The following is a 13,400-nucleotide window of genomic DNA, read 5'->3' on the forward strand; positions in this document are numbered from 1 at the left end:
CAATGACCAAATGACGAAATTAGAAGGAAACGGCGAATTATGATCTAATTTTCACCTAGAGTCAACTATAATTTAAACGTTTCCGGTGACGGATTGTAATGAAAAAAATGAGAGTTTTTAAGATCGAATTATATCACCCGTGAATGCGCTTCTAGTGCCCAGTTACGCTCACCCTATTGCGCTACTATGTTAGTAAATCAGCTGCAGCCCGCTCCGATCCGGTCCGCGCGCTCGCGATCGCTCCCACGCTCACCCTCCGGCGAATGACGAATCAGCTGATCGCATGCACGCTTGCCCAATGCGTCTGCCACGTATCTCACCTGTTGCGCGTAGCGTCTCTGTCTCTCCTCTTCTCTCTCTCTTTCCTCTTCTTTCACTCGCACCCTCGGCTCGTCTCGTTCCGGCGCGATCCTCTTCGACGCTGACCGAACTGCCGGCGCGCGTACACGCTCCGCAAGACACACGCTCCGGCGATAGAACGCGCGGACGTACTCTCGGCGGGCAGATCCACGGATTAGATCCTCCAAGTTAAAAATACACAACGGACGCGGGGCGCGGCGACGAACCAGCTCGCTCGCGTCTGCTCGACGCGACTCTCGGGAACGCAACGATACTTTTCTGACGAAACGCGCGCGCGTTCCTCCTCGCGTCGTGCTCCGCCAGGGGCGGAGCTATAGGGAATCATTGAAAACCAGTTCCGTCACACCGGAAGCCGCTTATCGCTAAACGATATTATACCTTCGCATATAATTATCAGTCGCGGAGTTTATTTTACAATTATTTGTCGTTCTTCTATTACGTTATTATTAACGAAGCGTTCGAAGTTTACAGAAAACAATTTTCGTCACATTTGTCGAGAAAATATCATTGAAATCTCTCCATGGATCTCATGGGATTACCAAATTTCAGAGAAACGACGCCACGCACATACCTGGTGATGATCGATCATGTATCGCACTGCGTCGCAAACTTCAGCACGAAGATGAGGTAAGTTGTACAAGAGAAGTTTCGGTCAACGTCGGGCATGCATGCAGAAATGGATTTTGTTGAGACTGAAATTGGCGTACAATAATGATTATTCACGATGTTTAACGTATTGCAATGAATATTCGATACTTTGTGAAAAGACACTCACGATGATTTTTGTACGCAACACTCTTTCAGAGACTAATAATCGTGAAAAATAGCGCAGCGGCCAAGCGCAACTCCGTTGTCGTCGTGGCGCGGCTCGTGACTAACCGAGATCTATCGAACAGCAATATTGCGATTCTCGAAACTTGACACGGTCGAAGGAGCGAGCCACAATCACTGTCCTGGTGATTATAACTTGCGTCTATTTCAACTGCATTTTTTGTACTTAATATTAAATAAGTATACGTTTACAATTATAAAACGAATAGAAAATATTGTGACGTATCGTCATAGTAACATTTTCAAATTAAGCGTATATCGTGACATCCTGCGTCGTAGTAATTTCAAATCAAGTATATATTATATATAAATTTAATTATTATATATATTGCATCGATGACTTCGCATTATAATCATATATGGATAAATTATCTTTTACATTATATATTTTCGCCTGATTATTGAAAGACCCCAGGCAGCACATGTTAGCCTAATATATGTTTCTTAGACGTATCTAATGTCTAAGAAACATAAAGTACCATTTAAGAAACGTTTTAAATAGAAACCGTTTTTAGACCTCAATTTTAAAAACGTATTTTTCACCTTTCCACAGAAACGAAAAATGTGTTTTATTAAATTGATTTGAAATTATATAATTAATATAGAAAAAATAGTAATTTCTACTTACTTTGCGAGTATTAATTATTTTTACATCATACGTTTCAATGTACTCGATTATGGAACAAGAGACAAAAATCGACACAAGTGTGTGTGATTCCCACCTCTGATTCACCAGGCGACCGATAGATGGCCAGGCCAGACGTGACGTTCTCGCAAGTAACATTTGCGTTATCACCTTATAAATAACCATCCGGAAAACCGATCCAATACTCTTTTCTTCTTCTTTTCTTTTGAAACTTTTGAGATCACTATTACTTGAAGTGATATTTCAAAAGAGTGAGATTCCACTACACGAAATTTAGAGAGTAATTCATAAAATATAAAAATCTAGTTTTTTACAAAAATGTGACTTAAGGGGAAGCTGGAGTTGCTAGTGAACTATTTTTTCACTATAGCGATGGTAATTGCAGTTTCGAAAATTCTCTTTATTGCTTGCGCAGAATAAAAATCCTTTTCCACAAATGAAGCATAGATAGAAAGAAAGTCCGCTCTACAGGACTTTATATTCAAAATGGCAAAAAGTTAAAAACTTGCATTTGTCTTTTCTACCTTTTTTCCATTTTGAATATAAAGTCCTGTAGAGCGGACTTTCTTTCTATCTATACTTCATTTGTGGAAAAGGATTTTTTATTCTGCACAAGCAATAAAGAGAATTTTCAAAACTGCAATTACCATCGCTATAGTGAAAAAATAGTTCACTAGCAACTCCAGCTTCCCCTTAACTGTCTATCTTTGAGGCACTGATATATAGAATTGATAAATATTTTTCTGATGGTTTCTGAAACGTTTTTTTGCCGAAAAAGAAACGTTTTTTCGTTGGACATTTTTCTCCTAAATAAACATTTCAATAAAATGGTTATGAAACGTTACGGCAAAACGTTTATGAAACGGTTTTGAAACCAATGTGTACTACCTGGGATATTAGACTATATATAAATTCTGCCTTCTAAAGGTCTTTTAGAAGAAAAAACCTTCTAAAAGGAAATCGAAAAGAGAGTATAGCATACGATCGCTCGCTTTTGATTTCATTGTATTATCATTCCGCATTATCTATCGCTTTTTATCATTTTTTCTTCTTGCTCACTTAATTTTTATTAAATCAATAATTAAATAAATTTAATTCAGTATTGAAATTTCGTGTGAAATCCTGTTACCGACCTAAATATCGTCAAATAGCCACTTGTCGTTTCTTTTTCTACGCAATATGATCTGGAAGAACGCAGCCGGTCGCTTCATGCAATCGGCTGCGAAGCGTCTCATCGCAGTGATAATCAGATAGCTAGAAGATTGTAATAAGCGAGGAATATCAGGTTTTGGGCGAATAGAAATGCTCGGTTTATACAAAGTACCCAAAACTGATTTCAAATTGAAGAACTGGCTAATAAATTCGAAATTCCCTAGACTCCTTGGCTGGGACGTCAGGTGCAGGCCACGTGCAGGTTACAGGACAGAACGAAAATATTTAAAGTAAACCGCGTGGTATTTGATTTGTTCCTTCGTGTAACACCGGTACTGAAAACTTCGTAGTTTTATAAAATAACTTACTCAGGTAACCTTTGTCTTTGCAAATATTTTTATCCAATAATAACATTTTGGAATTGAATTATTCTTACAATCTTTCGTGCTGAAAAATATTTGAGGTTAGATTAGATTGAGGTTAAGGTTTTACAGTCAAAGAAAATTGTAATTGTTTATTAAATCTTTAACCCTTCATGGTCACTCGGGGTCCAAAAGACCCCAACGAAAGTTTAAGGCTTTATATCTTTCTGTTCTAAATTGAAAATTAACTTTTTACTGCCATTTACCGGTAGCTTCAAGTACTCTTTTTCCGTTCTAATACTAGGTATCGCCCGCAGCGCACTAGTATAGAAATAGCAATTATTCAAATAACATTTCCCGCGTGCTGGGGTCTTCCGGACCCCCTGTGTGACCAACTTGTAATTTGGTATCAAAAATTTGGAAAATTTTGTTTTTGTGATTTTCGCACATATTATCTGTGGAAAAACGTAAGTGCAAGTTTAAAGGCCGAGTAATTTTTTTCTACAAAGGTTATTATAAGCATTTATTTACACTTATAGATGGCATATGATTTACGGAGTCGTGAGTTTCAAAATTCGTTGTTGAATGACATTGAAAATACAAATAATTATTAATAATACTTGTAATAATAATAATGTTTTATGTTATATAAATACCCAGATAGCAGAGAGAGTTCAAAAAGAATTCACTTTTATGTCACCAATTCTGAGTTCATTTTCAGGTGCAAAAAGAATTCAAAAGAATTCTAAGAACTCTTTTTGCATCTGAAAATGAACTCAGAATTGGTGACATAACAAATGAATTCTTTTTGAACTCTCTCTGCTATCTGGGTACACTTATTTTTCCATAATTGTAGATTTCATTTATCTCGAAAATGATCCATTTTAAGTCTGAAAATAAATACCTTTTTCGAAACGTGCATTATAACACTATTTTTTAAATTAAAGTATTACATCTCCACAATATGACCCTAAATTTGTATCGCAAAATAATAAAAATTTAAAAAGTTATAATTTTTTTAGTGAAAAACTCGGTTTTTCACGATTTCTAAATTCGTGAATTTTTTTAGTTATGTTACAATTAAAATTTGCATAAAAAGCCTATTTCTCCTTGTTATACAAGCTTTCAAATTTATTATGTAATTTTGTAATTCAAATTGAATGAATAGTGTAAACACGGCAACCATTTAAAGTTGGTGGGGTCTATTGGACCCCATGTGACCATTACGTGATTTTCTAGAAGTGTGACCACGAAGGGTTAATATTGTTAACAAATGCATTGTGAAGAACATTTCACATAATACTCATTAAGATTTGCTTTGCCGTATATTTTCCAGAAATTCATTCAAAGATGAAACGGAAAGCGAAGAATTTGGACACAGGCAGCACAGGTGCAGAAGATGATGTCGAGGAAACGGCAAATAATCAAAAGAAAAAAGTAAAATTCGAGAAGCCCTTAAATAATAACGCAGCTAAATATCCAAAGGCCTCGTTTGCGAAGAAAAATTCAAAGGGAAAGGACTGTAAAGTAGCGAAACACAATGAAACAAAAGAGAAGAAAGATTGGCTGAAGCTGAAAAAGGAAAAGAAAGAACTCCGAGAGAAACGCAAGGCTAAGAAAGTGAATGACGAAACAGTGTACGATAAAATCGTTCAAGCCAAACAAATCAGCGAAAAGCTACGCAGATCCGACTGCAAGTTGCAGGACCGCCTCACGCTGACTCGAACGCTGCACGAGATGCTGGAGACTCATTACAGCAAAGTCATGTTCTCGCACGATATGTCGAGAGTGGTCCAGTGCATCGTCAAGCACTGCGAGATGGATACGCGGCAAGCGATATGCCACGAGATGAAACCGCACATCGTGCAGATGTTGGGGTCGAAGTATGCGAAGAACTGTGTGAGGGCCGTGTTGAAATATGGCTCGCGAGAGATCAAGAACATTGTCATCTCTGCATGCTATGGTAACGTCGTCAAGCTGATGAGCCACGCTGTATCGGCGCCTCTCGTCGAGTTCACGTATTCCACTTGGTGCACGGATCGCGACAAGATGTACTTCAAACAGGAATTTTATGGGAACCTGTACAAGCACGTGAAGGTCGAGAGCGTCAAGTCGCTGTCGGACGTGTTCAATAACGCAGAGTATTTGAGATCAGCGACGTTGTCCCTCGTGAAGGCAAACCTAGTTCGAATCCTAAATAAGAGTCTCGTCAACTCCAGTCTGGTGCACGCGGTTACGTGGGAGTTCCTCGATGCGTGTTCGGTGGAGGACAGAAGCGAGCTGATTGTTATGCTGCAAGATTTCATTGTGACTCTATCGGAGACGAAATTCGGAGCGAGAGTCGCCGCGCAGTGTATATGGCACGGTAACAGCAAGAGCAGGAAAAGTATCCTGAAAGCGCTCAAGGAGAACGTGAAGACTGTCTCAACATCCGAATATGGTTACGTGACCGTGCTGGCGCTCCTCGATTCCGTGGACGACACCGTTCTCGTGAAAAAGATAATATTGTCCGAACTGCAGCAGGATCTAGTTGACATCGCGTTGAACGAGTATGGGAAACACGTTATATTGTACCTCGTGGCCAGGCGAGACTCTCACTATTTCTCGCCGAGTATCGTGGATTATTTGCGCCAAGGCGATAACAACGTGATAAGCAAGAAACCGGTCGACATCAGGGAGAAGGAGCTCCTCGAGGCGGTACGCGAGCCGCTTCTCGACGCCGTAATCGCGGACACGGCCACGTGGTTGTCCACTGGCGCCATAGCCATGGTTACTCTGGCGATACTGAAAGTGGGATCCGGTGAGAAACTGAAGTCCGCGTTCGAATCGGTTGCCAGAATCGTCAGCGGCGTAGATTCGAAAATCAAAGAAAATGAGAACGAGTGTAATTTGGTCGAACATCCAGGACTGCATATAATGTTGAAGAAACTCATCCAGAACGACAAGGAATTGCTGAAGAGACAGGAATCTACGTTTGGTGAAATACTAGTGTCACACTTAACTGCAGAGGTGCTACAAAAATGGATAGGATTCAACAGAGCTTGTTTTTATTAATTTTCCTTGTAGAGAATGAATCTGAAAATATTGTACATACTTTGTTGTCCAAGCTAAAACCATTCGAAGAAAATCTCAAATCGGAGACTAGTTCTGGAGCATCGATATTGTTAAAAAAATTGAAAGCAAATGAAAACGCGTAATGTAGAATGTTATGCGGCGAAACACAACGACCAATCCATAAAATGTACATAAGTATGCTACATTCAATATTGAGAATCTAGGTTTTTTGAAAAAAAAAAACTTAATTTTAATAAAATATTTCATAGGATGAATTAAGATGTAAGACGTACGTTGATACAATCATTATTATTATTATTGTGAATTCCTTCCGTAATCCTTTCTTAATACAATCATAACGTGATTATAACAAATGACACTTATGGAGAAACAAATTAGAAAATTTCTTTCACCATCTCCATCCATTGCTGAGATACCATACAGAGCATACTGAAGAATTTTTTGAACAAAGTACCTCATAAGTACATCGTATTAAGCAATGGAGGACTATATTAGGCACATCTACATTAACATATTATTAAATAAACATGTAATCGTAGCTACGATAGTTTTCATTATGATCGCTGATCGAGATCGGCAGTACTAAGAATAGTACACAATTATTATTCTGGCACGTGCAAAAGATATCGGTAGAATCGATATCACGTGGCTACTTGACACGGATGGTTAATTTTAAGCATCTCTTTAATGTCGACAACTCTGGTGCGTATTTCCGGTTGATTATCCTTCGCCAAGTCGGGCAGGAGTTCCTTCAGCAAGCGCGTTATCTTATCGAGCTGCTCGTCATTGTTCGTCTCGCGCATCTTTCTCGTTAACGAGAGAACGATGTTCAGTGCTTCTTTCCTAATTCTCGTGAACTTTGAGATATCTACAAGGAAGAAAAGAGAGCCATACTTGTATCGATGCACTCCTCTCGTCATAAAAATCTGGAGTACATATACAGGGTGTTTCCTCTAACTGTAGCGCTTAGAATATCTCTGCTTCCTTTGATGATATGAAAAAAGTCAAAGGACGAAAACTGTTCGATTCAAAGAGACTAGTACTCTGGTAAGAAAATTATTTTTTTTAATGTGACCTTTCACAAGATATCAAGGTCATGAACATTGTTTTAAACGAGATGGTATATTTTCCTTAACGAAATGATGTAGCTTGTAAAAACAAATTCAACCATACAGAATATGTTGACCTTCAAATGACTTTGAACCACACAAATCACGTTTAGGAAAAGAAACTCTATTTATTGTACGTATAACTACAAAGATATACCTTTTTTACAGATGTTCGAAATGATCACCGTTTACTTCCATACACTTTCGATGAATAAACGATTGTTTTTACGTTTTTGAGAGATTCCGGAGTAATTGCGGTGCACGCACGCTGAATTCTTTCTCGCGTATCTTCAGGTGTTGTCGGAATATCGCGATAAACTTCATTTTTAGGTGTCCCCAAAGACAAAAATCAAGAGGCGTAAGATCTGGTGATCGAGCCGGCCAAGAAATTCTTCCACCACGTCCAGTCCAGCGATCAGGAAATGATTCGTTGAGTATGTTCCGTGCAAATGAAGTTTATCGCGATATTCCGACAACACCTGAAGATATGCGAGAAAGAATTCAGCGTGCGTGCACCGCAATTACTCCGGAATCTCTCAAAAACGTAAAACAATCGTTTATTCATCGAATTCGAAAGTGTATGGAAGTAAACGGCGATCATTTCGAACATCTGTAAAAAAGGTATATCTTTGTAGTTATACATACAATAGAGTTTCTTTTCCTAAACGTGATTTTTGTGGTTCAAAGTCATTTGAAGGTCAACATATTCTGTATGGTTGAATTCGTTTTTTTACAAGCTACATCATTTCGTTAAGGAAAATATACCATCTCGTTTAAAAAAATGTTCATGACCTTGATATCTTGTGAAAGGTCACATTAAAAAAAAATAATTTTCTTACCAGAGTACTAGTCTCTTTGAATCGAACAATTTTCGTCCTTTGACTTTTTTCATATCATCAAGGCAAGCAGAGATATTCTAAGTGCTACAGTTAGAGGAAACACCCTGTATAGTACATTCAATTACGTTCATATAAACGATTTGTGCTGTACTCACTTATACAATACGATAATATCTTATTGAGGCTATCACATATTTCGCCTAACAATTTCTTGTCCTTCGGAGATGTTTCCGCTTTGCTCAGTTGTAGCAAGACGAGTCTATCCACGAAGAGATTCAATGCCGTCAGAATGGCAACCTGCACGGATCTCGTACTGTTTGGTAGCACCTTTTGACAATGAGTCACGAACTCTATGCAATATTTGTCTGCAAGCAAAAATAAATAATTATGAGAGACGCAGTTGCAAAAAAAGGCATTATATTTTGGTCTCTTTTGCTAAATTGTAATGGAGCTTGTCTGCTTCCTCAACCTTGAGTGTCTTTGGTGGAGGGCCACGCTTTTCCCAGCACTTCGTAAACCGTTTCTTGCAATCTCACGTTGTTTTCTTTCCTCTTCCTATTTTCTTCTACGGTATTCTCCTCGTCGTCATTATTTTTGTCCGACACCTAGACATCAAGTAATTTGTTACGTACACTTTTACCGACATCTCCTCGTGCTTGTCATCGATGCAACTCACTTTAATCAACACTTCCTGTACAATTGCATAGATTTCCGTGAATTTATCAATGTCAAGTTCATGCAAGACCATGGCGAACGCCTGCAACGCGTTTCGACGATATTCCGCGTTCTCTTTCTTACTTTCTCTGTACAGCGTTGTCACAATCGTATCTAACAGCGCAGTGTCCGCGTTTAGAGCTTCCCCTGCAACGGAATCCGAATGAAATTGTAAATTCAACGAGTTACTCAACTCCGTAACACGTCGAGATACCAAGTCTACGATGCACGTACTTGCTATTGCAGGCTAGCATAGCGAGCGCGTTCAACAGACGTTCTTTTCCATCCCACGTCCTGCGCGCAAGCCATCCGTCAGTATTTTTAATAGCGTGTTCCTGGCTTCCCTATCGATACTATCACCCGATTTTAAAGCAATGGTATGAACCGCGTTCGCGGCTTGCACTTTCGTAGTCCATGATGAGGACTCGAGAGCAGTGTGCAAAATATCAGTGATCGCTTGCAGATTTTGCACAATTCCCGCCTCGGTGCCGGGCGTTATTTCGTTCCAGAAATCGGTCCATAATTCGACGGTGGCTTCATTCCCTGTTAAATGTAATAGCGTGTGCAAAGGTACGAAATTACGCCTATCCGCGGCATAAACGCAAACCAATCATAACAATGGTAATACAAACCTGGTACCTTTTCCACGTGCATTGCAAAGAAGGCTAGAGGAATGACTATCTTCTTATAATTCTTCCACTTTTCTTGATTATAATTGTTTATAGATTGTAAAACTTGCCCAATTGCTAATCTTATTGCGTCATCTGTGAATCGGGGTTTGTTTTTAATATTTTGTAAAATTACAAAATTATAAAAATGTTGAAAAGAGGGCTATTTCGAATTTGAAAGTACCTTCGCGTTCCAGATACCACGTGTTCAGAGTATTAAATAATTTCTCTAGACTAGAATCTTTAGCAGAGCCAACTATGTGCCCAATGGTGACCGCGTTATTCTTTCTCACAGCGGCATTGCGATCCAACAAACCATTAAGTAGGCAGACAGAATCTTAGCTAGACAAGCCAATATGAATGATTAATCCATATGATGAAAACCTTCTACGTAAAATGTAAATTACTAAATTATAACATAAATATTTTATATTTATGTTGCACTTGGGATATTGTAAATTCGATGTCGATATAGTTACCGCTATATGGCTGCAGTTCTGCTTTCAGATGCGTGCTAAGAAGGATTACGAAATGCGAGCATGCAATTTTCGTGCCAAATCCTATGCTGCATTTGATCAAGTCTATCACTTTCGGCATTAAAGCTTTTCAATACGTCCGCATCGATATATTGGATACACTGGAAAGAAAGAAGGTATTAAAAGAACGAACCATTTTTTCGGTATCGATTGCGAAGGAAATCGCGATGGACGTACCTTTGTTATCGTATCCGAAGCCGTAATGACCTTGGCAACGTTAGCTCTAATATTATCGATAGCTTCCTGCGTCTCGGTAGTCGCCCCGCATACGTTACTCAAGTATGAGAGTTTGGGATTCTCCGATTCGCCTATCGTCTCGAGTAACGACGGTATCAAGTTAACAAGCGACGGTTTCAACAGTACACCCGCCGTGGACACGAGCTGCGACACCGTCTGCAACGATATAGCTCTCACCGTGTCCACGGTGTTGGTGATGCCATGTCTAGCAGCACCGGCAGTATCGCTTGGATAACTTCTCTTCCCGCGTTGCCGTGCGACGAGTCGCAGTGACGTATGCAAACCTAGAATTTAAAACGCAACGTTACAAGTTTTATCATTAAATTAGAGTTACAGAATAGGCGAGAAAGAGCATCTTCGTCTCACCTTGCTGAGTATCTTAGCGGTGTTGGTCGCGGCTAGCCGCGTGCCCTCGTGAATGTCTCCATCACGCGGAACAGTTTCTTCCACAGTTCCGGGCCGCATTCGGCGAAATTGAATTGTACGTTTGTCCTTAAAAATCTGCGAGAGCATTACAACAACCGATACGCACCCTCCATTCGTTATTCGTTAGGTTATCAGTTACATCAGTCAATATTTCTTTATATACTGTTCGATCTATGGTAATGTACAAGAAAAAAAAAATATTTATTCGCTTACTCCATTAGAGAGCACGTTAGAGCACAACGGACATTAATCGATTCTACTAACGGCTTTCGTCGTGGAAGGAACGACGGCACGCCAAATGCTGGCCATGCTCTGCTGGATTCTCGGCCGTCGGGTCGAACTGATATCTGTACAACCGCGGTATAATAATCGGCAGATACTTGTTCAGCTCGTCCCGCGCGATCCCGGCCGATTCGCGGCGAAACCGAACGCCGCACCCTTCTTCGACGTCCAGATCGCGTTGTTATTTTGCCAGATGCATGAAGTAATACACAAGCTCAGGCTTCTGCAGTTCCGTCGCGAGGGAGCAGATCTCTCGGTACGTCGACAGATTGCCTCTGTAAAGTTGCATTGCTCCCTCAGGTATTTGCTATTCTTAAGGGGTATTCTAGTGTAACATGTCAGAAAAATCGAATTTTTTTTGGCATATTTTGCAAGTATATGGTATGGAAAATATGTCTGCGAGAAGATTTAGCCCGATTCGCAAAATTAACAAAGTAATAGCACCTAATAGAAAACAACCTCTGGCGCGCGCTCGGCGGTTGGACCGCGCGGCACACAACAGAGCATTGTGTTAGTATTTTAGGTAGGGTCGGAAGATCGTTATTCTTTGAAGGTCGTACATTTGAATTGGAGCCTTGTATAGTACAGGTTATATAGTACAATGAATCCCTAAATTCATTGATTCGGACTTTTGCTCCAAAACATCTCCATGCTGGCGTGAAAGTTGTTGAAATAGCAACATTCTTGGCAGTTATAATTTTCAATAAAGGAATTTATGCCATTTTCAAACTTATGAACGTGATGGGAGTTAGTATTGGTCAGCAAGCGGTGATGTACGCAAACTCCCGGAACGAAGCTCGTATCACCCGCTCGGAGCGGCGCTCCACTAACTTCTCTCGAGATCAGAGAATGAATCGCAGGAAGAGAGATCAGCTCTGCAGACTCTACGAACAAGAGGAATGTCCCCTGTATGGCCCTGGACTAGCCGATTGATCGTGAGTAACATTATCTCTATGTAATCAGTATGAAAACTTTAAACGTGTTTTTCTTCGAAACCATGTTTTCAAATTGTTCCCATGATATCTCAAAACCAGTTAATCAATTGACTCAGGCTTTTGCACACATCTTCAGTATATGTGTGGCTATAGCCCCTACCACAATCAAGTCAAAATATTGTTTTTTGGAATTTCTACAGCCCTTCAATGGGTGAAAAAAATGCACCAATCGAAACTTAATTTTCTCAATGAAGTCATGTTTTAAATTTTCAACATTTTTTTTTCATTCTGTACCTGCTATAGCCACACTCATACTAATTAAGAATCTCTTTGGTTTTTTTGTTTCAGATGAGCAGAACAGCTGAAATCATGGGAACCATGGACCAACTTTTTTTTTTCATGTTCTTATTTAATATCATGTGCAGCGCTTATTTATAGTTATCGTCTAATACAAAAATTTGGAAACATACACCAAATATGTATGAATAAGCAGGGAAAACCCTGCCTCAAAAAGCCTTATACTTTTGTCAAAAAAAATTCACCAAAATAGCATACAAATTCCGCTTTTACACTAGAATACCCCCTTAAATCTGACGGTCAAGCATCAAGTAATGTGTGTCTTGTATGACGTGATCTTACCCAGATGGACTCTTCCCCAGTTGTCCCTCCTCGAACAATTTGGTGTCAGCAGTGACTTGCTGCACCGTTCTGCGGCCCTGCGTGAACTGATCCAATATATTGGACACTAAAGCATCACGCTCTTCCTGCCTGCTGTTAATGTGCACCACACTAAGGCCCTTTGAGGCGACGTCTTGAACCATATCTGTTACGAAACAAGTCAATCGATCGTTAGATCTTCTCTGAAAGTCAGTGAAATTCAGTAATACGACCAATGATTCTTACCGCTATCATCCGAAAGAAAATCTATGAACGCATGGTGAATCGTGGCCAACCTTGCCTTGACGCATTCTCGTTTGAACGTTGTGCTTCAGAAGCGCGAACAGCCACACGCACACTGCCTTTGGAAACACACACGTTGCGATTGATAAAGCAAGAAGCACTGCGCAGTTTTCAAACGCGCGTTATATAAATACCTGTCGCAAGTTTGGATGAGGCACTTGATACACTTTGAATAGTTCGCCCAACACGTGTACTAATATCATCGCTCTCCTTGGTGTACGAAACGACGTGTTCAGCGGGTAAAGTCGTCCAAGCATCCCTCGCTTCC

General features: G+C 39.9%; 1 protein-coding gene, 1 non-coding gene and 1 pseudogene across 2 annotated transcripts; 1 reads left to right on the top strand and 2 right to left on the bottom strand.

Moving 5' to 3' along the window:
- On the bottom strand, positions 1-1,502 carry LOC105282709. The gene is made up of 2 exons (XR_003407156.1): positions 1,136-1,502; positions 1-1,052 (listed from the first exon to the last, which is right to left on the bottom strand). It is a non-coding gene; the product is annotated as an uncharacterized LOC105282709 (transcript).
- A 1,712-nt stretch (positions 1,503-3,214) lies between these two features.
- Positions 3,215-6,680, top strand: LOC113562754 (protein penguin-like). Its single transcript, XM_026973122.1, is given in 3 exon segments — positions 3,215-3,361; positions 4,688-6,397; positions 6,400-6,680. Coding segments are annotated over 2 exon segments (1,845 nt in total). The 5' UTR covers positions 3,215-3,361; positions 4,688-4,701; the 3' UTR covers positions 6,549-6,680.
- Positions 6,681-6,701: 21 nt separating this feature from the next.
- Positions 6,702-13,400, bottom strand: part of LOC113562703 — an 8,626-nt pseudogene continuing 1,927 nt past the window's right edge.

Source organism: Ooceraea biroi, chromosome 10, assembly GCF_003672135.1.
Source record: "Ooceraea biroi isolate clonal line C1 chromosome 10, Obir_v5.4, whole genome shotgun sequence".
Lineage (NCBI taxonomy): Eukaryota > Metazoa > Arthropoda > Insecta > Hymenoptera > Formicidae > Ooceraea > Ooceraea biroi.